The sequence below is a fragment of the Protomyctophum bolini genome (genome assembly GCF_963924005.1).
Source record: "Protomyctophum bolini genome assembly, chromosome: 13".
Classification (NCBI taxonomy): Eukaryota; Metazoa; Chordata; class Actinopteri; order Myctophiformes; family Myctophidae; genus Protomyctophum; species Protomyctophum bolini.
The window spans coordinates 13040245-13066640 of record NC_137874.1 but is presented as its reverse complement, the minus strand read 5'-3'; the positions used below and the strand labels follow the sequence as shown (position 1 = coordinate 13066640).

Sequence of the window (26396 nt, the reverse complement as noted above, 5' to 3'; positions counted from 1 at the left end):
GACAGACAGCAAGATACAGTAGATAGACAGACAGACAGACAAACTGACCTTTATTGATCCTGTGAGTGACATTCAGTTAAAATGAGCAAGAATGAAATGAAATATAGATACAGGTGTAATCGTTCATACACAAAGCAATATGCACATCTGTTTTCTCTATTCTATAACTTGTCATTTAGTAATCCGTTGTTGTGATCCTAAAAGATATCCTCTATTATAGAGCTCATTCAGTGGAATTGCTCAAGCCTGGTAAACCATTTCAGTTGAGTGAGTTCACACTATCATGTCTTCAGTCTGCAGACTGGTCTGGCCCCAAGCGCTGGGTAGGAACTTTGCAGAAACCAAAAAGTGGAAGTGGAAACGTTGGTTTGTCAACAAGCTTGTGGTTTGTCAACCACAGGCTCCTGAGCACAGGTGATAATGCGAATTAGTGCGACCGGGATGGTTTACCAGACAAGATTTGCCCCTCTGCATTCGTGCACAAGCTTGGTAGAACAAGATGACAGCAAGGCTCAGAAGGCTGTGTCACATTTCAACTTTGTGTCACATCACAAATGTACAGTACAGGTGTCCTGTACCAAACAGCCGTAGCTTAATGGGTAGAGAGTCCGTCTTAGAAGGTCACCGCTCACCGGTTCGCCTTCCAGCTTTATGTTGAAGTAGTGTCAATAGTATTGTGAATATTGTGTTCATAGTTTGTTAATAATTTGTTCTTTTTTAAATTAAACAAAGCTTTGAGAACCTGTGTTGCAAAACCTGTGTTGCATATGTTTGACTGCTTCGTCCCTCACGACATACAGTTGTTCAGATACCACTGAGCCTTGATATTTACATTACAAACGTTCTCCTGCGGCGTGGGAGCGGGGAGGCGGGTGATCGGGGGAATGCAAGGCCAAGTGGTATCTGATAAACGGTATCGCGTCCCTCACACCGTCAGAGCAGCCATCAACTGGGTGAAGCTGAAAACATGGACTCATGTTCCCAGTCGCCAAGTCATAGAATCCAGCATGTTTTCTATAGTATCATGATGAAGGAAGGCAGTCGGCACACTGGGACATTCAGACCATTGTGTGGACTGCATTCCTTCATCAATGTCATTGTACGTATGTTTCACTCAGCGCTTGTGTGTTTGTTTGGGGGTCTCCTTTCATGCTGTTATGTAAATCTCAGATTAGTACTTGGTACTCTGACAACATTTTTCTGTTGCGAGATTTTCCTTTGCTTTAATCCATGTGAAACAGAATTTCCCCTGTGAGTACAAAGGTCTCCCCTCCCGTAATGTACTCCAACAATAAAGGCACAGTTAGTACTTCAGTAAAGACATCACGTAGCAGCAGATATCAAAGGTTCAAAGTCACTTATGGTACATACATAAAGTACTAGCTCTGGTCCATAGCTCTAATGCGTTGCATTTATAGCTATGTTACTGTCGACTTCCGGCGCTCCCATAAATGCAGACCAGCCTCTCGTCTGTAGCGTCTTCTGGTGAAAAAGAAATGCCTTTCTGGCCAAAAAGTGCATTTTATATGTGTTGTGGGGGGGCTCAGAGTGCGTCCACTAAGGAAAGTAGAACACAAGCCGCCTTTGTATTGGTGAGTTGGTAAAACGTTCTTTATATTTACGCTACAGACGAGAGGCTGGTCTGCATTTTTTGCGAGTGCCGGAAGTCGACAGTAACATAGCTCTAAATGCAACAGCATTAGAGCTATGGACCAGAGCTAAGTAAGTGCATACATTATGGTAACTAGAATTTCGCCCCCCTTCGGGGGGCTCAATCCTAGTGTCGTTGCAGCGCAATATGGGAAGAAGGAAATTCCGGGAATTGACAGACTCCACTTCATGTTTCAGCTGTGGTTTTAAACTCAGTAGTGTGCCCTGCACACAGCGCACACTCGCAATTGCAGCTGGAGGGCGACGCGAACACACACACACACACACACACACACACACACACACACACACACACACACAGAGCGATGTGTGGATAAATCACTGAGATTTGGGAAATGTGTTCAGAAGTACAACGATTAAGCACGCACAGGCAAATGTCAGAAGCATCTGTTTCGGTTTCCAAACAGGAAGTTGTAAATGTGCTTATTAGACGGAGGCAGCGTGATGCTGGCATCTATTGTGATGCCAGCATCACCACATTTCACATAGAAATATAAGCACCCATTTACTCGCTTAGCGGAGACTGTGGGGTGGTAGAGGACATCTCCCCGGACGCGTGGGTATGTCCAGATAGTTGCCTCGCGGAGGCCTCTTTGTCCAGTGTCCATTCTGGGTCTGGAAACGGCACTTTTTTGAGTGTTGACCCCAATAGAAGGTCTGCTGGTCTGAATTTTACACCTCTCCCGCTTAGCGGAGACTGTGGGGTGGTAGAGGACATCTCCCCGGACGCGTGGGTATGTCCAGATAGTTGCCTCGCGGAGCCGTCTTTTGTCCAGTGTCCAGTCTGGGTCCGGAAACGGTAATTTATTTTGCATTGACCCCAGTAGAAGCTCTGCTGCTCTGAATTTTACACCTCTCTCGCTTAGCGGAGACTGTGGGGTGGTAGAGGACATCTCCCCGGACGCGTGGGTATGTCCAGATAGTTGCCTCGCGGAGGCCTCTTTGTCCAGTGTCCATTCTGGGTCTGGAAACGGCACTTTTTTGAGTGTTGACCCCAATAGAAGGTCTGCTGCTCTGAATTTTACACCTCTCCCGCTTAGCGGAGACTGTGGGGTGGTAGAGGACATCTCCCCGGACGCGTGGGTATGTCCAGATAGTTGCCTCGCGGAGGCCTCTTTGTCCAGTGTCCATTCTGGGTCCGGAAACGGTACATTTTTTTGCATTGACCCCAGTAGAAGCTCTGCTGCTGTGAATTTTACACCTCTCCCGCTTAGCGGAGACTGTGGGGTGGTAGAGGACATCTTCCCAAACGCGTGGGTATGTCCAGATAGTTGCCTGGCGGAGCCGTCTTTTGTCCAGTGTCCACTTTATAAAGTCCATGCACTCCAGTGAATAGCATTTATCCATTTAGATAACTTTTTTATGTTATTTAATTACTTATTTTTACACAGAAACATAATGTGTGTCTTTACAATAACTGTAATGTAATAATAATACTAATAATGTAATGTAAAAATTATTTAATTAACGAATTAAATAATCTTATTTTATTCTGAAAGCAACCGGATGTCTTAAATCTGCTAGCTGTCAGACCGGAAGTTCTAAATTTGCTCATAAGACGGAGCCTTAGACGGAGCCAACTCGCAGGCAGTGCGAGAGGCTGGTTACAGGATTCTATAGGTCAGCCGTTTTGGTGTGACACACACGGCTTCCACATTTAGCTTCATACTGGGTGAAAGTGTCCTTCCAAAAATTATTATTTCGCTCGAAATTCTTATTCACAATGACATCGAGTTGAGGTGTTTGTGTTTTAGGGTAATTGTTGCATAAGCGCTATTTCGCACTATTTCTCCCTCCCCTCCCCTGTGTCTGAAGCAGCTAGCATGGAAGCTATATGGATTATGGAAGCTTTCCCTCCGATTGCACACAACCATGCCGTTATCCACGCGTCCATCCGATTGCTTTTAATGTAAATGTCCCATCCACTGAGCAATAGCGATATAAGCGCCTTATTCATTCATTCGATTCATTTGGGTGTGGGGCTGTGCAGTGCTGTGGGCAGCCTTTCTGACGGAGGCTCGGAGCTGCTGCTGCTGACGCTGTTCGAGTCGCATGGAGCAGTATAGAGTAGGCGTGGCGCAGCATTAGAAGGGCGCAGCAAATGCACGACATTGAGGGGTAGAAACCATCCCGGTCGCGTGGTTCATCTAACGCGTGTGTCACTGTGAAGGACTGGCCCCAATAAGTGAACGTAGTTGGCGTAGTAGACGCCAACATGACGATTCTGACGTAGGCTGGTGATGTTGAGCAACAATGGCGTGGTTGACAAAAGTAATATTTATTCAGTAATTAAGACATTTCTTTCAATGAAATGTAGCCTATATGTATTCTGGGAGTGTGCCGAATTTATTTTGCATATAGAGATGTGTGGTGAAAGTGTGGTTGGGTCGGAGAAAGCTGTTGGATAAACGGCCATGTGCTTATGTACCCCTGTCTATTAGGGTAGCAGGATTATTATGATTATTATTATTAGTATTGTTATTGTGATTATTACATGGATTATTGTTGTGATGTGAGCTTGTGGCTGACTCACTATCTAGAAAATAAAAACATGGCACTTCATTTAAAATAGGTTACAGACCCCTGTTATATGCGCTTGTTTTGGGATTATTTTTAAAGACCTATTTACTTGTTTCTATGAGACATGGCAACGCCAACAGCGCAGCGAAAGGCATCCACGTCTTTCTCTTGTGAAATGCTGAGATTAGAAACGACCATAATTATTTCATTTCTCAACCTTAAAAAAAAAATAAAGACATCTCCATAATCCTTGGGAAGTGTGTGTAGCAAAAGTAGTCGGCATTGTCATGGTTGAAAGTATTCATGCAACACTGACGCTGTAAGCTGTGTGATGCTAACGCGCTAACACCGTTAGCATGGTCTGTGTTGGTCAAAGGAAAAAGGATAGATATGAAACTACTGGCCAAAGTGTCATACAAAACACAACACCTAAAATCGGAATGTGATGGTGACCTATTGAGCACAAACAGACAATCATGATTTGCTTGCTGGACCTATAATTAATTTATGTGCATTACATTTCCACCTCGCACATATAAATCAAAAGCAAGATGGATGCTAACGCGCTAACACCGTTAGCATGTTCTGTGTTGGTCGGAAAAAGGATAGATATGAAACTACTGGCCCAAATAAATGTCATAGAAAACACAACACCTAAAATCGGAATGTGATGGTGACCTATTGAGCACAAACAGACAATCATGATTTGCTTGCTGGACCTATAATTAATTTATGTGCATTACATTTCAACCTCGCACATATAAATCAAGCCACAGTGCAGTCAGAGAGTAGTTCACAGGTCACACACAGGAGCAGTGAAAGGGGGAGGGGCCTTCGGATGGCAGTGTAGAGTAGGCACGACATTGAGGGGTAGAAACCATCCCGGTCGCGTGGTTGATCTAACGCGTGTGTCACTGTGAAGGACTGGCCTTATTAAGTGAACGTAGTTGGCGTAGTAGACGCCAACATGACGATTCTGACGTAGGCTGTTGAGGTTGAGCAAGAATAGCGTGTTTCAGAAAAGTAATATTTAAACAGTAAAGAAGACATTTTTGGCGAATGCAATGTAGTCTATGTCTTTTGTGGGAGTGTGCAGGTTTTATTTTGCATAGAGAGATGTGTGGTGGAAGTGTGGCTTGGTCGGAGATAGAGCACGAATGAACGGCCAGGTGCTCATGTACCCCTGTCTATTAGGGTAGCAGGATGGTACAAAAATGGGACCTTGTATGACACTAATGACAGGCATGGCGACAGGGCTGGGTGCCACGGTGCTGAAGTTTATTAACCACTTTAATCCAGTGTTTCATTGATCAGGGGTGCCCCAGGTGTCCGTAGTCCGTACTTGGTCATCTCATTTCCCCCAAAACATCTCTTCGCGTTGCATTGCAAACGTTGTGAGCCTGTAGTAGATCTTCTATTTTTGACAAATGTTTGCCTATTTTTGCCTAATGCCCAGAATAGGGATGCTAGGTTTCATGTTGATAAGCATGATGTGGCCCGGGCCGCTGGGTCGGGGTACCTACAGTAGGTTCATATCTTCCTCTGATTCATTAACAGTGAGCCACCATTGAGTCTAAGCAGGGGTTCAAATCTACCTGCCGAGCATCTGTACCTGTGTCTGGGTGAGGTCTGGCAGGTGAGCCAGCATCTATACCTGTGTCTGGGTGAGGTCTGGCAGGTGAGCCAGCAGTGTGTCTGGGTGAGGTCTGGCAGGTGAGCCAGCAGCATCTATACCTGTGTCTGGGTGAGGTCTGGCAGGTGAGCCAGCAGTGTGTCTGGGTGAGGTCTGGCAGGTGAGCCAGCATCTATACCTGTGTCTGGGACCTCTGGGTGAGGTCTGGCAGGTGAGCCAGCATCTATACCTGTGTCTGGGTGAGGTCTGGCAGGTGAGCCAGCAGTATCTATACCTGTGTCTGGGTGAGGTCTGGCAGGTGAGCCAGCAGTGTGTCTGGGTGAGGTCTGGCAGGTGAGCCAGCATCTATACCTGTGTCTGGGTGAGGTCTGGCAGGTGAGCCAGCATCTATACCTGTGTTTGGGTGAGGTCTGGCAGGTGAGCCAGCATCTATACCTGTGTCTGGGTGAGGTCTGGCAGGTGAGCCAGCAGCATCTATACCTGTGTCTGGGTGAGGTCTGGCAGGTGAGCCAGCATCTATACCTGTGTCTGGGTGAGGTCTGGCAGGTGAGCCAGCATCTATACCTGTGTCTGGGTGAGGTCTGGCAGGTGAGCCAGCATCTATACCTGTGTCTGGGTGAGGTCCGGCAGGTGAGCCAGCATCTATACCTGTGTCTGGGTGAGGTCTGGCAGGTGAGCCAGCATCTATACCTGTGTCTGGGTGAGGTCTGGCAGGTGAGCCAGCATCTATACCTGTGTCTGGGTGAGGTCTGGCAGGTGAGCCAGCAGCATCTATACCTGTGTTTGGGTGAGGTCTGGCAGGTGAGCCAGCATCTATACCTGTGTCTGGGTGAGGTCTGGCAGGTGAGCCAGCAGCATCTATACCTGTGTTTGGGTGAGGTCTGGCAGGTGAGCCAGCATCTATACCTGTGTCTGGGTGAGGTCTGGCAGGTGAGCCAGCAGCATCTATACCTGTGTCTGGGTGAGGTCTGGCAGGTGAGCCAGCATCTATACCTGTGTCTGGGTGAGGTCTGGCAGGTGAGCCAGCAGCATCTATACCTGTGTCTGGGTGAGGTCCGGCAGGTGAGCCAGCATCTATACCTGTGTCTGGGTGAGGTCTGGCAGGTGAGCCAGCAGCATCTATACCTGTGTTTGGGTGAGGTCTGGCAGGTGAGCCAGCATCTATACCTGTGTCTGGGTGAGGTCCGGCAGGTGAGCCAGCAGTGGCAACACAGAAAGGTGTGGGTAGGATGGTTCATTGGCATGTCTGATAATTAAATTGGGAGACAAAATGCAAATAAATAATTGGCTACTCTAAAATAGTAATAATGATAATAATAGTCTCACTCAGAGTGAATGCAATGTCACCAAGGGTTCAAATAATTTGGTTACCTTTCTACACTCAACAACAACTTCACTGAATAGTATTTTACTGTGTATGAGTCATGGCCGATATACAGAAGAAGTATGCAAGGCTAGAACAGGCAGATGAGAGGTACTGTACAGACCACATACTGTACTGTCACTGTGATGGGATAAAAGACGTGTGCAAACACATTATCTATATCGTTACACAGCTTAAGAGTGATTAAATAAGATTACGTGCACATACTGGGATTGGTCAAGCCTTGTGCCGTGCTGCAACAATAACCACAGAAACCCCATACGTACAAAATGGCCAATCAAAAGAGAGTGCAGTACTGGGGAGAGGGGTATTTAGCTAAAAGCTTGCTCCCTGTCTCTACCCCATTGCAGTGTGGTGGATAGTGCTTTTTTGTACTAGGCGCGCAAATACACACACACACACACACACACACACACACACACACACACACACACACACACACACACACACACACACACACGCATGCGCGCATGCACGCACGCACACACACATGTTGTATGTCTATGGAATTAACATCCTTCTACCCTAATTCACCAGGGCCAAAACAGTATATGACCGTTTATCCGTTCCGCTTACATTCAAGTGCCGAATCAACCCCTCGATCGACCCGAGGGCCCCGGAGCTATACACCAAATCCCCATGCATGCACATTTTGCTCACGTGCATGTGATTCCTGTGCGCGTAACACAAGAATCAAGAACGACACTGTTTGCGTTTGCGCACCCAGTGAATGAACGTGCGTGCGTTCAGCCCACCGCCAGCACTATCGCCGCTGCTCCCATACATCCCATATCAGGCTGCTCCCATACATCCCATATCAGGCTGCTCCCATACATCCCATATCAGGCTGCTCCCATACATCCCATATCAGGCTGCTCCCCGACTACCAAAACCACTAGCTGGGGTTCCTGTGTCTCGCACAGGGCCCTGTGAAAACCAGGTATTTTAACACTTTCTGTACCCTTTCTAGTATAATATAATCATAGTACCATGATGATCATGCTTTAGGAGGGGGGGGGGGGGGGCACCTGGTGGTCTGTGGACACCACTGCACTGTGGGAGGAAGAGGAGCAGAAAAGGAGGAATGTGAGGAAGAAGACATGGCTAGGAGGAACAGAACAGAACAGAAGACATGGCTAGGAGGAACAGAACAGAACAGAAGACAACATGGCTAGGACTAGGAGGAACAGAACATAACAGAAGACATGGCTAGGAGGAACAGAACGGAACAGAACAGAACAGAAGACATGGCTAGGAGGAACAGAACAGAACATAACAAGACATGGCTAGGAGGAACAGAACATAACAGAAGACATGGCTAGGAGGAACAGAACATAACAGAAGACATGGCTAGGAGGAACAGAACATAACAGAAGACATGGCTAGGAGGAACAGAACATAACAGAAGACATGGCTAGGAGGAACAGAACATAACAGAAGACATGGCTAGGAGGAACAGAACATAACAGAAGACATGGCTAGGAGGAACAGAACAGAACAGAACAGAACAGAAGACATGGCTAGGAGGAACAGAACATAACAGAAGACATGGCTAGGAGGAACAGAACAGAAGACATGGCCAGGAGGAACAGAACATAACAGCGGGAAGTGAAGTGGAGGAGGAGAAGTGGAACGGCCTCTGAATTTATAAACACTGTCTGAAAGCCAGACTCCCCCAAAACATCATGAACTCTACTTAACTCTACTTCACACAGCCTCACAGCTGCACCCAAAGGCTTGCACAGTTTGCACACCACAAATGTGAAAAGGAATGCTAATGTGTGTGCAGTAGGCTACAGTAGCATGTGTGTAGGCCCATGTGTACTTGTATTGCTATACTTGTAGTGAGTATAGCGATGCATGTGCATACCCGTGCGTGCGTGAAAGAGAGAGCCCAAATATCTTATCAGCTATTTACTGCATTCAGTGGCTTCTCTCTGGTCTAGAGAGAGATACTAGACACCTTGTGTGGCCCCTATTAGTGGCCATAATAGCTGACTACAAAATGCACCCAGTTGTTTGGCAGTGCCGCGGTGGCTTTTCCTTGGAATCATTATGAACTGCATCATGCATGGCTGGCTGGCTGCGTCTGATTCCTATATGCTCCAGCACCCATCACCACCACCCCTCCCTCCTCCAGCACCCACCCACCCACCACAAGAGAGATCCTCTACTCACAGTACTCAGTGCGCATGCGCGATTAGAGCGAACCACCGCAGACAGCAGGGGGCGTCAACATGGCGCTGCTGTGTCGACGTCCGCACTGACTGCAACCTGCTAGAGAGAGAGAGAGAGAGAGAGAGAGAGAGAGAGAGAGGACAGGAGGGGAGAGGACAGTAGGAGGGAGGGAGAGAGAGAGAGAGAGAGCTGCCTGCAATCCTGTTTACGCGTCGAGATTCTAGTATATTTTTAATCATCATGCCCATATGATATGAATTCTTACGCTGCACCTCCGGGAGGGTGAATTCTGGGGCGAATTCAGAGGATTTGTCCTTCGATTTATTTATTTTCTTTTTTTTAATTCATCGGTTTCTTGCTTTTTGTTTTTAATCCTGCGGAGCACTGATGTATTTTGTGCAGCAGCAGACTGAGCTATAGGAGCAGGTGCGTGTGAGAGCGTGTGTGTGTGTGTGTGTGTGTGTGTGTGTGTGTGTGTGTGTGTGTGTGTTTGAGTGAGAGAGCGAGCGAGAGAGAGAGACCGCTCCTCTCCTCTCTTCCTCCTCCGGCTTCTCCACAAGGGGGGAAATGTCGAGCGAGAAGCCGGTTTCAGCAGCACCGAGCTCGGCTTCGTTGACGGACACAGACGCTCCTCATCACAACCACCACCACCACCACCATCAGCCGCCGCCGGGCTCAGGCGCCACGGTGCAGCCGCCACAGGCCACCATCAACACCAGCACCAACACCGGGAAGACCATGGTGTCCGCAGCCGGCAACATGGTCCTCCCGGCCGGGGTGATCAACCCCGCCGCGGTGCCGATCAGGAATATTCAGATGAAATTCGCCGTGCTGGTCGGCCTCATCCAGGTTGGGGAGGTCAGCAACCGGGACATCGTGGAGACGGTTCTGAACCTGGTGAGTCCTACCTGGAGCCCACTACTAGATCCACTAGAGATCCATGATCCACCTCCCACTCTATAGTCTCCACCACATCATCATCATCACCATCAGGACCGAATCACTGCGCTGCCTTATAGCGCCGCTATGTTTTATTTACGATGCTGCTTTCAGAAGAGGATGATGTCATGTGTTTGTTCAAGGCATGGGTGGAAGGATGGATGGGCCTTTTTTCCCTCTCTTCTCCCCTTGGAAGATGAAAAGACATAGGCTTATTGTGTGTGTGCGTGGCGGTGGTGCTTATGTGGAATGGATGGAAGGTTATATTATTATTGTAGCGGCTAAGCAGCGCGGCATGTGACCCCCAGGCAGCTCGTTTTAATAATCACCACCAGCCATTGTTGACTATATTGTCCCGTCAACAGTCAGTGCGCTTGCTGTGTCTCAATCTGTTTATTTGTTTCGCGTTTTACGGTATAAAAGGCAGAGGACTCTTAATTCTCCCCCTGACCCCGTTCTAACTGCCACCGGTAGGGTACGGTACGGACGTATGGACGTACGCACTGCCAGCTCACAACACAAGACGCTGGAGGATCGTTACCATGTTGCGCGCTGCACACAACACGGAATCAAGCCCACTATTAAAAACCTCTGCCTGCCGCGTCTCCGTGTTAGCAACTAACAGCTCCTGCGAGATGACGTTTAGACAATGAAACGATACAAAAGATAATAATAAATTCAATGTGACTTAATGAAAAATAGTACGGGACAAAGGCCGACTAGCATTATGCTACCCATACTAGACCCATCGCCATATGCTGTCTATGATCATGCATCATCGGCCTACTGCATTGTTAAAGGCACTAAAGGCAGAGCTATACGGCAGAAGGGCCTTCCCTCTGCGTCCTGCTGCGAAGCCGTCAGTGTTTTACTGCTTTATTATGATGTCTGTTGGTTTAACGGGCCATTCGAGATGCGTCTGTTTTCATTTGCGACTAGGACGCGCTCCTCCGTGCGTCTGTGGGCCTATAAATACAGGCCTTATAATTTACACACCCGTTTAGTACAACCGTGTGTGTGTGTGTGTGTGTGTGTGTGTGTGTGTGTGTGTGTGTGTGTCGCTCTTCCGACAAGAACAAGCTTGTTGTGATCTTGTAGATCTGTTCTTGCCCGCAGGCGACACAGACGCACCAGGTATAGCATTATGTACTGGGCAGTGGGCTGGGGGCACCAGGTATATAGCATTATGTACTGGGCAGTGGGCTGGGGGCACCAGGTATAGCATTATGTACTGGGCAGTGGGCTGGGGGTCTTGACGTGCAGCAATGTTTGCGTTTTTGTCCCTGCACAGCAGGTGCACAGGACAAGTCTGCTGGCCTTAAATATAGGAAGTAGTCCATGTGTTTATAGGGTTGCTATTTGTTATGGATGTTTTCCTTTTTTTTCTCCTCCTTCCCTTTGGACTATGACATTAGAAATCTGTCACAAGACTTGTGTCTGCTAAGGGCCTGCAGAGCAAAATGTGTAAGAGAGGCTGAGAGGCAGCCGGGTTTGTTCTCTCTGAGTTTATTATAGATGGCCTTGTAAAAAGCTACATGGCCTATTTATCTAACTCCACGCATGGAAGGAACACGGGCAGCAGCCCACAGCTGGGGCGACTGAACCATTTTCATCTCCAGTTGTCTACGAGGCGGGCGGTGGAGGAATAGTTCTGGATTCAAGGCCACACTCTTGTAGTCTTACCGATTATCGAGCTACAAGGGGGGGAGGTAGGTGGGAGGCATGGGAGGGGGTGTGGGGATGCTAGATCATTCCGGCCATGTGTTAACACACACACACACACACACACACTCATGCAGGCAGCTTGCAGAGGCTATACATGGCCCGATAACCGTCACACTCCTCTTGACTCCGGACGGACTCCGGAAGAGATGACATGAGAGGAGTGATGCTGGGCTGGCTGCTATATAGGCTGGCTGCATGGCTTAGCCAGGGCGATCCGCTGGCCAGCAGCGCCATGCATTTAAAAGCAGGTGGCGGATGATGGGGAGAGGGGGGAGGAGGAGGAGGAGGTGGTGGTGGTAGTAGGATGCTGCAGTGGCTGTGCACACACACACACACACACACACACATCACCAGCTGATGCAGCAGGAAAGAAGCAAAAGGATTCAGGATTGGTCCATCCTGGATCAGTGGAAGGCTCAGCGGAGCGTTCAGCTCTGGCCGGACACGACGTGCATGTGCAAACGGCCGGGCCTAGCGGCCTACCTTACAGTAATCTGCCCTTGTAAGGAGCTTTATGTACCTCCCGTATGAATAATACAAAGTCTTTTCATACGGTAACACGTCCCATCAGTATTTCTATGCCAATGCCAAAATAAAACCCTGAGAACTAAGCAATCAGTCCTGCTCTGTTCGCGGTGCGGGCCTGCTCTGTTCGCGGTGCGGGCCCGCCGATATATCTATCTAAAGCCTTCCGGGGAATTGTTACTGCCCGGGCCCGGGGCTGCTTAATTAAAAGAGTTGAAACAAAGTGGTGTAGAGGCAGGAAACCTCAGGCGGTTGGTTGCGGCTGTTGGCACAATGAGTCAATGGCCCTGAGACCTGATCCATTATGCAGGCCGGTGTGGGAGATCACAGCGTGAGCCTCCACTGTATTGATCCTCCAGTCCCCATCGCGTCTCTCGGACCAACAGATGGACTTTTGTTTAGGTCAGATATGGAACTCTGGTTGGAACGCCGGGTCCCTTTCAGTACTAGTGATGGACGAGGGAGTCATTAGTGGGATGACGTTGCTGTCGGGGGCAGAAACCTCTCATGATGTCTCATTTTATTTAAACTTTTTGTGGTTTTATTAATTAACGGCCTACGTTTGGTCATCCTACGGCATCACAAAAGTATTAATAGTATCAGATCAACAAGCTTGTCAATCTTCTTAATCTACTTTTGCTGTTTCTGAATTTGAATCCCGAAAAGGACATACCGGTATGCGGTTTCCACCCGACAGAGACGATACACAAAGGGAATGGAATCTATCGCTAACTACTGTAAGACACAATGTGATGTAACCAGTTCTTGTTCTGCTGTATTTAAGATGAACTGAACTCCTATTGTACACGGATACAATGGTATATATTGGATTATAGTTAGGGGTGAAGGATAAAGCTTTGTCATTCCCCAAAGGAGCAATTGATTTGGTTTACAGCAGCAATACTGTAGAAACTACAAAACAATGCAACAATACTAAACATACATCACAACATAAAGACAGTTAACAAGCATTGATGTCTGTCACCAGAACCATCAGAGAGCAGTAGCAGTATTACATTAAATTGATTGAATACTTTATTAACAGTTTGCTAAATGTACAGAGGTACAGTTATACAATAATGCTAAAAGGACAGAAAAACAGAAAAAGCCAAAAGGGCTTGTTTCCACTGTGGCCCTATGTATTCAATTCATCAAGACATAAACTTTAAAGACATACAATACTATAGGATCAATACCATACCCATCAATACCAGGATCAGTAAAACAGTAGGGGGTCATTTTATTTGACAAACTAGAAGAATTGTCTACAACATGGTCCAGTTGCAAATTGCAGACAGGTGCTCTTTTTATGGCGGTTTTGAAGGAGTATAGGAAGTCACACTTCTTGATGGCTAATATTAAATGGGAAGGATTTCAAATTGGTCAGGATAAAATAGATAGACGAGGTAGTATAGAGTGGAGTAGAAGAGAAATTGGAGCTGCCCAACAGGCCATCAGTCGATGTAGTTGTGTGTGTCTGGCTGGCCTGCTGCGTTGCAAAACATCAATGTTTAATGAACGACCTCCATTCTAAATGCACACTGTGAAAAGAAAAAATGCTCAAATTTGACAGTGGAATTGTTCAGTACAGCCACGTGTGTGCGTGTACAACCGCACGTGTGTGTGTGTGTGTGTGTGTGTGTGTGTGTATCGGGGAGGGTGAGGCTTGTGTTTGGATTTGCCCACAGGAAGGATTTATAATAATGTAATGTCAAGACCACGCACACACCACTTGATTGAGCTATCTTGCAGATCTCAGGCCAGCTTGTCCTCCACCCCCAGACTCTTTGATTCTTGCATTTTGCTTCTTGTATTTGTTGGTGCTCTGTGTGTGAATGAATGCCTGCTCTGCAGTGGTCCCACTTGTTGTTGCAATGCAGGTCGCTCATCGTGATCAGAGTGTCAGCTTAAAAACAACCTAAATGTCAGCAGCAGCACCGCAACCGTAATCCATGGAGACGTCACCTGAGGCTGATTCTACAAAATGTCTTTCTATAGGGCATAGCAGTGGGCGTGGTTTTCTGGCACCACTGAAAAGTCTGCCATTCACTTTTCCCATAGAGCTTTACAAAAATATTTATCAATTATTTTAAGCCTAGAATCGGGAGGCGGCCTTTTTTCCGACAGCATTCTAGCCGACGGGGCAACGATCCGATCCGCAGCGGGGGGACATTCGCTGCGATGCGAAAAAGCGATGGTTCGACATGCGCTGCTCCCGTGCTTGCGGTTAGGGTTAGGTTAGGATTGAGGTTTCGGATCAATATGCTGTCGGAAAAAAGACCTGCACCCCTAGAATCTAAGAAATCCAGGATCCTGGTGAATCATGACTATAAAGCTTTTGATACTGTGAGAAAAAAACTAAACTAAAAACTGTAATGTAGTATATCTTATAAATACAAAAAAGAAAGAAAGGAAAAACAAATCACAGAATCAAAGCTTTTATGGTCAAGAACCACCAGGATCTTGGATGGCTTGATAAGTTGATTCTAGGCTTAAAATAATGAATATAAATATTTGTATACATTTCTAAGGGAAAAAATGAATGGCAGATTTTTCAGTGGTGCCAGAAAATCACGCCCACTGCTATGCCCTATATCAATGGTTCTCAAACCTTTTCATGTCAAGGACCCCTTGACATGAACTGCTCCGAAGTGTTGTTTGCGAAACTCATGTTTTTATTCCTGTACGAAACGTACACGCCTCGAGTGTGTTGAGAAAATTGAACTTTTGCCACGGATCTTGTGAGAGCCTGTGTGAACTGTGCCAGGAAAACAGCAAAAGATGCTATTTAAATTAATTAATTTGCCTGACTATGTTTAATAATGGCATATTTTATTTATAGAGCACTTTTCAAGGTAATGAGTTGCACTTTACATGAATTATGGTGATTTTGATTAGGGACATTATCATCCACTCAGGCTTTTGTGACCACCCCAGACAGTTTTTAAGTTGCTTGGTTAAAAATTTCGATAGTCGATATAAATCATATCAGACATATCAGACTTCCTATAAAAACTTCAAACTCCATTTTAACCATGATGGATTCATTGAAAACACCCATTCTTGATTGATAGTATCCTTCTAATGCGTGAGAAGACCTATTTTTTTTAATTCATTTCCCCACCAAAAAAATATATATATATGTAAAGTGTACAAATGAGTTGTATAGGTTTGTTATAAATGGATACATTAGCACTGAGGATTTTAGTGTGTAGTAGCCTTTAGTGGTTAGAGTGGTTAGAGTATAGTATACTTAATCCTGCACTACCCAGGATTCATTCATACCTGGGTCTCCTATAGTGCATGAGAAACCAGATTTCTATCTTGCAAGAGACAGTTCCTCCCTGCTTGTACAGGGAAAAATATTGTCCTTATGAGCTTGAGGCAACACTACTACTTGTCAGCCTACCTTTCACCAGGGTCAAATGTCTCAATGGAAGACTAGTGACCCCCCCCCCCCAACCACTGCAGATACTAATTATATTATATACTATATTATATAGTATTAACATACTATATACAATACACATTGGTTAAAATAACGTTTTTCAAACACATTTTCAGTTTGCAGCTTCAAGATGTGAACAGTATAGCGTATTAGCTACATGTGACCTTCGTACTGACAGATTGCCTTGGTCTGATGAAGAGCCGGCACGGCTCCAAGCGTCACGTCCAGTATAATGGTGTAAACTAGGAACCAAATGCATGTTAAAGCTTTGGAGCATATGACCCAGTGTGCAGACATCATTATTTTTGGAATCTCTGACCTCTCAGCTCAGCACCAGGTTTAGTCAGCCGTTTCGACCGAAAATCAACCGATAATTCCCAGTAGGTTACTTATTACGCCGATCTTATCTAGCCGATCGGCTCGTCTGGAGCCTAGTGCCTGCTGGCTGCGATTGGCGTTGATGACACGTTAACCGATCATATCGCTCTAGTCAGGTCTACTGGACATACTGGGAGCCTACTGAAAATGACAAGCCTCCTCATACCCTCCCCTAAACGTAACCGCAAGCATGTCGCAGCGCGCTCCTAATATTAATGTTTGTTTCTGTGTCTTAAAACTCACTCAGGACGCCTTATGACGCCTCTCCCTTATTATGCAGGAGGACATAGATACAATGTAGTGGTTTCTTGAAGATCGAGGGCACGTGATGGTAATCTAACCAGTAACCTCTGTAGTCGGTTCACAGCCCTGGCTGGTACTACTGGTCCCAAGGAAATAATAACAATAATAGTGTACTGTCCACTTTAGTTGTTGTTGGGATATTTGCTACAGCACATTTGCACATGCCTGTATACTGTTCTGCACTGGCATTTACCCATCCTGGCTATTTAGGAGCAGTGGATGCCATTAATATGGCACCCGGGGAGCAGTTAGGGGATAAGTGTCTTGCTCAGATGTTGACCCAATTCAAGGATTTTTAATGCCAGTGTTTTCTCATTTAACTTTCTTTCATAATGGATCCCCCATTATCACTTGCATAAGGATGGCTAATGGTCCTCTCGGGGTCCATCTCACAAACAATACAATCAGAAACTATAGCTTATCTGCAAAATTAAGAAGCGGATAAACAATAATTGACATTCTGACAAAATGATTTCACACATTGATTCTGGTTTAAATCGGTTAACTTGTGAATAGAATGCTGTGTGTGCGTGCGTGCGTGTGCGTGCATGCGTGTAGTTTTGAAAACATTTAGATAGATAAGAGAAGGGAGACTGGAAGGAGAGGGTATGCAATTGTTTATTAAAACATTATTATGATTAAAATACACATAAAGCTAAGCCATACACCACTGCAATGGTAGCACACACAAAAATGTAATGCAAAAAAACATGAATAACTATTCTTTAATGGCAAGATGAGCAGGATAGTCAAACTACAGTGAAGTGCACGAAGTACAGAACAAACAATCGTCCTGTCGACCTCCCTATATCTCTCCGTCTCTGTCCATCAACCTATCTCTCCATCTAGCTAGCGGTCTCTATCTGGCCTGCAATCTCTCATCTCGTACAAATCCGTTGTGCAGTTTAGCTGCAGTTACTTGTTATTGGCTGTTTGTTTACACTGTGTTTTCAAAGTGAGTGCATGCTGCAGGACTATACTGTTAGAGCCACACACCACATTGCCTCTGGAGTGCCAGTCCTCATCCACACAGACTGGTGCTTATTTATAGACGCTGGGCTGTGTACTTGTGTTTGAGCTGTAACGCCTTCACTCCCTCCCTGCCTGCCCCTCTCTCTCTTTCTCTCTCTCTCTCTCTCTGTCGTTAAAGGGCGACTTTGCCCATTTTTAACCTGAATGCACTTGTGTTTCTGGAGGAATACATGTGGAAATGTGACGTTAACACTTTCCAGTGTTTTCTGTGTTTCTCCCCATTGGAAAATCAGATTTTCTTCTTCACATTTCTTCGCTGCCTCACAATAGAATGATACGATTTGCCCATTAAACGCTTAAACCGATTAGTTAACCATGAGACCCCCCCCCCTCCCCTAAAAGCTCAACTTGTCGATCCACCGGGTATTTCAGACATTTCTATTTTTCTTTTACTTTGATCAAAATTCGGGTCAGATCTGGTGTCTAGCTGAGACATTTGACACGGCCTAAATGTCTCAATTGGAGAGCAGGTAGACAAAATACAAACACCCCATTGTATAAGTTATATTGTGGCCTATTAACTACTCTTACAAACTCCATACAGATTGGGAAAAAAATAAAACAAGTTGCATAGTGCAGCTTTCACGATGAAAGATCATGGGGGAGATTGTCAGTTGAGCGACAAGTTTAGAGACTGACTTGAGACTTAGTGGATCCGTTGGCATGATGTGGTGATGTTATTATTTGGCAGGCTGGTCCACACGGGTACCCTGTTCCACCCCTTTAGTTGCCCCTCTGTGTCTTCCTGAGCAAACATCTCATTTTGCCTGTCCATACACATCCACCAAATCACTGCGCGTGCACAATGTGAAAAGAAAAATGCTCATATTTGGCAGTGGAATTGTTCACACACACTCACACTCACACTCACATTCACATTCACACTCACTCACTCACATTCACATTCACACTCACTCACACACATTTACTGTACATGTGAACACACAAACACAGAAGCAGCATTCTTCTTTGAGCCACTGCTCTGAAAGTGAGTGTAATGTATACCCGTACTTAGACAGAAGAGGCCGTTGGCAGAAGAGACAGAATTAGTGAAAAGAGACAAATGGAGAGAGGGCAGACCGCGGGGGAACGGACAACAAGGTCGTACGGACGGACAGGAGGAAAGGGAGGGGAGGGCGGGGGTCTGCGTGGGCGTACGCAGACGTCGGACATTAATATCATAGATGAATGACCTCAGTGTGCGTTTTCCTTGTTATGTGTTAATCAGAGCCGTTGTCTCCGTGGTTGACCCTGTCAGTGGAATGCACCAACGTTAGGACTGGGAGAGAGTGATGTGGTTATTATTATGATGATTGCTTGCTTATATATATATATATATATATATATATATATATACACACAAGGAACTGGATGAAGGCGCACATAAAGAAAATGTGTTCAATTTTTTCCCTTGGCGAGGAAGACTTTCAGCCTAGTATGTTTGGCGGGTTCAGGGCCCCTGTCTAGGCCTCAGCTTTTAGTCTGAACCATTCGGGGGCCCCTGCCCTCTGATGGCGCTCAATCAAAAGACTTTAATATAATAATATGTGTCTGTATTTTTGCCTGTGGGTAGATCAGCGCTTGGGTGGAAGCAGCCTGCTTTCTGTAATTAGCCAGTTTGACCCTGTGGCGCTGTCCTTCAGGGGCCAACTGTAATAGTTTTCACCGGAGCATCTGTGTGAGCGCTCAGTGTTACGCTATCATTATCCACTAGAACACATCCTAATTGGTCTTATCAATTATGAATGGGTCTTGAACGTTGTGACTGTGAATGCTGTCGAAGTTCTGTGGTGAGCAATAGCGGTTTCCTCAGAAAACTATAAGGTGTGGACTCACTGGACTGTACATTTGTTTCTTTCAGTACATTTTGTGTACGGTTGAAATCACGTGACAGGTTGGTAGGTATAGACAATTGTTATTCCGGCCGTCTCTGTAATAATGCCACAGAGGACTTACAAGATTGGTGGATTTATTGAATACTTTATCAACAGTTGTTAATCCATTGTTTCCATTGCAGTCCTGTGTAATCAATTCGTCACGACAAAGACATTCAATACAATACAAGAAAAGTATATTACAGACAAACAGTGGGGGGTTCCTTTGGCAATCTAGCAGACAGGTGCTCTCTTATGGCGGCTTTTGAAGGAGGGTTGGTATAGGGCATTCCACATTTTGATGACATAGGAGTAGAATCAATCCATCCCCATGTTTGTGCTGAAACTGGGGGGGAATGAGATCAGTGGGAGGTGCGGGGGGAAATAATGTGTGTGGCAGCGCATACGGGTTTAAGAGAAAGCCAGGGGGAAAGAAAGCAATGGGGATTTCATGATACAAATGTTGCTGATGCTGTCTGCCTTCATGTGGGGGAGCGGTGCACACAGCCCCCCCGGGTCACTGTGGCAGCAATTAGGAGAACAACTCTTGAATATCCACTTACTTAGAACAGACACGGGAACGGTTTCAGTACAACAGCATGTTCCTAATGCGTCCTACAGAGCACTCTCATCAAGTTATTTCACCACAAATTGCTCTTGATTAGGAACCTGTCAAGTTGAAAACATTTTTTTAATTGGCCCTGCAGTTCCTGAGACGTTAATGGAAACTAATAGAATCAGATAAAGCCAGTTTCTTTTGGACACCCGACTCTACTTCAGCTTTGCTCAGACCACACCAGGTCCACACCCATCTTCAAATGCAGCCTTCATTATGATCCACATCTACAAGGTTAAACTATGATCTGAAGTACACGCCCGTGAAACTTCATTTAGTTCATTATGATCTTAAGTAGTACACACAAAGCTTTCTCACACGGTAACAGAAATCTGTCCATAAACAACACACACACACACACACACACACACACACACACACACACTCAAGGTGGAAACAATGTCGTCTCTGTCGGAGGGGAAACTGTCTCAAGATTGAAATTCAACTTTTTATGTTTTTTTCTTTGTGTGAGACGTATTTTTGTTATTAAGTTGTAGGGCATTCATTCACTAAATGTGAATGAACATGCCCTCTACAGCAACGATACATAACGGTTATGTTGTGTAAGTCCCTGATAGGCAACCTGCTGCTCTAGAGCCCCATGTGGCTCTTAGACTCTCTCCTGTGGCTCACAGTTGCAGTATGAAAAGGAAGAGGTTTTCTTTTTTTCTCATTTTCTTTTTTTTTTAATATACTTTTTATCCCACGATTTTTGTAACCCATTTTTCACCCCTGTGTCAATCATCTAATGTGATCCTGGGCTCTACACACCCTCCACCAACCTAGTCCCCATATATTTGGGACAAGCGGAGAGCAACGGACTTGAACTCATGCTTCCTTCATGCCTGAGTGTCCAAGTTGCTCCTTTACACCTGACAAGGGGGAGTTTCCCTGGTTGGACGTAGCGCGTGGAAGGAACACGTTATTCCAACCAGTTCCTTTCCCCTCCATCAGGCGCCCGGCTGTCCGTATAGGTTCAGTCAGAACTGCTTTTGGCGGAAGGAGAAGAAAAAAACCCACAAAAACAATAAGTGACCAAAGTCACTTTGTGACTTCTTGGTCCCTTAAAAATAAAGAATGTAGTAATGCTAATACATCTTTGTTGGCTTACTGGTATACTTGATTTGCTTAGAGAAATTAGCAAACAATACAATGTAATTTTGAATACCAGAAAAATAATTAATGTTTGCTTTATTAACCCCTTTAGGCCTGACCTCAAAATTAAAAGAAAATCTTCTAAATCCTCCAGTTTTCTGAAATAAATATTTTCATGATTGTTCAAAAATAGCAGACCTACAAGTTCATAGCGCGCCACTTGGTGGCACGCTATGAGCTTCTAGATCTGCTATTTTTCAAGAGCTACCAACACCAAAATGGGGTTCCCGCCCAAAATGGGTTAAAGCAAACAAAGAGGTAGGAGCGCACACCAATATTGGGGAGGTGCTGACCGTGGGAGATACAACTTGAGAAAAGGAAAAAAAGGTTGTACAGCTCGTAGTCACGATGCAAAAAACATTTATTATACCAACGTTTCATCAAAGAAGCCTTGACAGGAATAGTAAAACTGCTCAGATTTGTAGAGATTGGTTCCAAGGTGCACTCATCAGGGAGTGTCCTCAATCTGGCCAACACCCAAAGTGGGTAATTGGTTGCTGGCAACTATTATGAATTTATTTATGCAGCAATATAAAGAAACATATATATATATAAACATCAAAATGCAACAGGTCAGTCAATACAAATATATGTATTTATACATTTGCTAAATGGTAAATACAGACGTATAAAGACTATAAAATACAAGACATATATAAAGCAATCATATTTTGCTGCTCCAGATATTTTTGGGGGGCAAAATTAGCTCTGTTTATAATATAGGTTGCCCTACCCATGGCATAGACACATGCACAACGCGCGCACGTATGCATGCATGCACAACACACACATGCACTGCTGGAGACTCAAAGAGAGCAGCCTGTTATATTGTGGTGATTAGAAAATTGTAGGGGTGCACACACACACACACACACACACACACACACACACACACACACACACGCTCTCTCTGACAGACATGCTCACATGTACTGTACACACACACTCACTTCCACTGCAAGGTCATGCGTGACTTTACTATTTATCACCCAGCATGAGAGAGAGAGAGAGAGAGAGATGGGGGGTTGATGGACAGCTCTGCATGGTCCCACCCACCACCATAAAGACGTGAGAAAAAGAGAGAGGGAAGGAGCCATGGATGGAGAGATTGGGGGGGGGGTGGAGAGAGAGAGAGAGAGAGAGAGAGGATAAGATGGCTCGTGCCAAGGTGGATGAATGACAGGGATAATGAGAGAAAACTGAACAGCCTGTGTGGGTGTGGGTGTGTGCGTGTGCATGTTCGCGTGCGCCAGCGTCATATTATTACATTGTCTCTGTCGGGTGGAAACCTCATATGTCCAAAACTGTTACTTCTCAGCATTCAAATAATTAAGACGCATATCGCCACATAAGCCGCTCGAAACGCGCCTCTTCGCACCGCATTTCCAGCTTGCATGTCGGCTACCTTTGATGCTTCTGTGTGACGCTGTAGCGCAGGGGTAGGCAACCTTTATTATCAGAAGAGCCATTTTTAGCCCAAAAACCTATTACAATTCTATCTGGAGCCGCAAAATTATGTTTGCTTTAATAAAGCAAACTTTAATTATTTGGGATTTGTCTGGTCTTTCAATATTACATTTCATTGTTACTTACTGTACCAGTAAGCCAGCAGCATTGGTGGTGAAAGAATAACTTTATGCCTCCTACAAATTCAATAATAAATTATGATTAAATGTAAAAAAAAAAAAAAAAAGAAAAGAAAAAGAAAACCTCATGTGGCTCTAGAGCCGCAGGTTGCCTACCCCTGCTGTAGCGTGATCAAGTAGGGCGTTAGTTTACGAAAAATGCACAAATAGTTAGAATATGGAGATAAGAGGTTTCTGTGTGTGTGTGTGTGTGTGTGTGTGTGTGTGTGTGTGTGTGTGCGTGTGTGTGTCCTTCTGTGTGCATTGTGTGACAGACCAGTGGTCAGTGGGTGTCTGATGAGTTCTAGTTGTCCTGCAGAGCGAGCCTCATCACGGCCGTGCGTGTGTGTGCAGCGTATCACTCCGCCCTAACACCCTGCTCCTCCGGGCCACGGCCACGGGTGACACAATGACAGCTTTTTAAAGGAAGACCTTGTTCGCTGCGACATCTTCGCTGCCATACTCTGACCGGCTTCATCACACACTATTATGTTTACTGCTACTTGGGTATTTTCAGCTTTTGATACTTTTACTTCTACTCCGCTACATCTCTCTCAGTGGCAAACATTGTACTTTTACTCCACTGCGGTTATCTGATAACGTTAGTTACTTTATAGATTTTGATTATTATTACACAACATACATTAACCACTTCATCCTCATATACATTTCGGCCATTTGAAAATAGCAGATCTACAAGCTCATAATGTGCAGTGTGAGCTTGTAGATCTGTTGTTTTCAAACGATTTTTATACATTTGAAAACTTTTTGTAATAAGACATTCTGTACAATATGTACTTTACTTTGTACTTTACTTTTGGTACGTTAGGTATATTTTTATACTGATTGATTGATTGAAATATTTATTAACAGTTTGCAGAATTACAGTACATTTCAAGCACAAGCTCAATACAGAGACTGTTAACTGTGAGTGGACGACCCAATTAAGCATTGCACTTGTTTACAACAGGGTCCACCATGTTCAATTCATCAAAACATTTAGAGACGTACAAATAGACACTTCTATATAGTTACAGAACAGGAATTCATCATAAAGGAAGCAAAAAGGGAAAAGAAAAATATACAGTGAGGGAAAAAAGGGGGGGGGGATTCAGATTTTACGGGGGCCAGTTTCGATTTGCAGCCGTCCGTAGGTGCCCTTTGAGAGTGGTTTTGAAGGAGTCAAGGGATTCACATTCACTTAAATGACTGTTGGTAGGGCGTTCCACATTTTGGTGGCATGAGGAGCGAAAATAATTGAGTCCCATATAATACTTTTGAGTTCATTTGGAATTCGGGACTTTTACTTGCAACTTACTTGATACTTTTACTTAAGTAAAACATTACTCACGTCACAGAAAGCACACATGGGCTCATGACGGTGTTCCTTGTAAATGAAAATGTCAACATTTGTAATTCAGTTGCAATTCAATATGGTGGATCAATAGTGACAAGTCCTTCATGGGGCCCAATTCCAGACCTTGTTCTGCGCTGACCCCATGACGGGTGTACATTATCGCCTATTTAATCTATTAACCCATTCTGGACGGGAACCCCTTTTGTGTCTTAGCTATTGAAAAAATAGCAGATTTAATTCACGATGTATTTCATGAATACTGTCACGATTACACATGTAAGTTGACGATGAAGCCACAGGCAGGCTATTCGAGAGCACTCTGGCTTTTTTTCCCTTTGAAAACAAAATGGCTGCGGTTTCCGAGGCTAGTATAAAAAGAGAAAGAAAACAAAAATCTAAATGATAAAGAATTTGCATAAAATAGTTGATAATTTGCACAAAAAGTCACAAGCTCACAGCATAGTGTTAAAATAATGTGATGCTATGTTAATCAGGGTTGATCCGATCATGTGATCGGGAAATCTGGGCCGATCACGTCAGTTTTCAAATGATGGGAATCGGATCGGAGCACAAAACCGTGTTCGGGACATCCCTATTCATCAATCCATATCATGTTATTAGGATTGGGAAAAATTGGTATCAGCAGATTCTCAAAATCAAATGATCCACATTGGATGTGGAGAAAAAAAACATGATCGGGATTCGGGACATCCTTAATGTTAACTATACCCCCCTAGAACCTCTATTTATTTATTTATGTAATATGTATGCATGTATTTATTTTTTTAATTATTACTTCTGAGGTTGGGATGTTCTCTCGCCCATTGCTGTTCAGATGAGAGGAGATAGAGTTGGATAATGAGAGAGAGGAGTTTAAGGGAGGAGGCAAGGAAGAACACATTTGGTGGTGTGCACTGGCGTGGAGTCATTATTACTTTATCTATAGCGTCTCTGTCCTTATGTGTTTACTTCTCAGGATTCAATTAGCCCTTCGCTAAACCCCACCCCAAAAAGCGATTGTCCAATGCCAATCCAATTAGTTTCGCAACCGTTGCTATTCAGGTCAAGCTTTCGTCACCTCATTGCCGGCAATGTTATTTTGCATGGCTCTGTTGTTGAACACATACACAGCTTAACGTCGGGAAAGTTACACGACTGACCCACCCAGGTGATTGCAATAATGACCGTAGTCTTTACCGTGAGACCTGAAAACTCCCGTTGGACCTCGTTAAAATTGATTGTTATACTGTTTCTCCCTCTGTCATTTCCTTGCATTTCTAGTTAATTGAAAAAATGTCATGCACATGTTGTCCAGTGCATAGCCTATACTGCAGGCCTTGTTGACTAGATTTAAAAGACATTTTGGAGCTCTTGCTACTGAAATTATGGATTATTTATATGGAGAAATCCTGTCATTCAGCATGCATCTCAAAGGGAGAGAAGGAGCGTTTGCCCTGTCTGTCTCCTCACTGCTAACGTGTCTAAGGACGGGTTGGGGAGGGAGAGAAGGAACGTTTGCCCTGTCTGTCTCCTCACTGCTAACGTGTCTAAGGACGGGTTGGCGAGGGACTTGGCGAAGGGCTCATTTCAAAAGCATCGAAAGTACTTTTGATGCCTTTGTGTGACGCTGTAGTGTTATCAAGTATAGGACGTTAATTTACCCAAAAAATAAAATACAAGCATTAGAATATGGAGAAAGGTGCTTCTGCGCGATAGCAACGACATTTCTAATTCTGTTATGGACACTCACTGTATTTATAGCTGAAAGAGATTCTATAGTTTTCAGGTAACACAAATACATCTTACATTCTCTTTCATTCAGCCCCCCCCCCCCCTCGCCCATTCTCTCTCTCTCTCTCTCTCTCTCTCTCTCTCTCTCTCTCTCTCATCTTTTTGATTGTCTCCTCTATTGTCTGGCTCTGGCTGTTCGCTGCCTATTGTCTGTCTGCCTCTCTTTTGTGTGACTTCCAGCTGCGCGTGTGCGTGCATGCAGTCGGTGCGTACGCACGTGCACTATTAGATGTGCACTTGTA

General features: G+C 45.0%; 1 protein-coding gene across 4 annotated transcripts in view; it reads left to right on the top strand.

Moving 5' to 3' along the window:
• Positions 1–9953: 9953 nt before the first annotated feature.
• LOC308327093 (neurobeachin-like) overlaps positions 9954–26396 on the top strand; it is a gene marked incomplete at its 5' end in the record, with an annotated part of 182914 nt that continues 166471 nt past the window's right edge. For all 4 annotated transcript variants that reach the window (XM_080780237.1, XM_080780238.1, XM_080780235.1 and 1 more), the window contains one exon: positions 9954–10283. In XM_080780237.1, coding sequence (XP_080636363.1) covers positions 9954–10283 — 330 coding nt within the window. The remainder of the gene's footprint in view (positions 10284–26396) is intronic.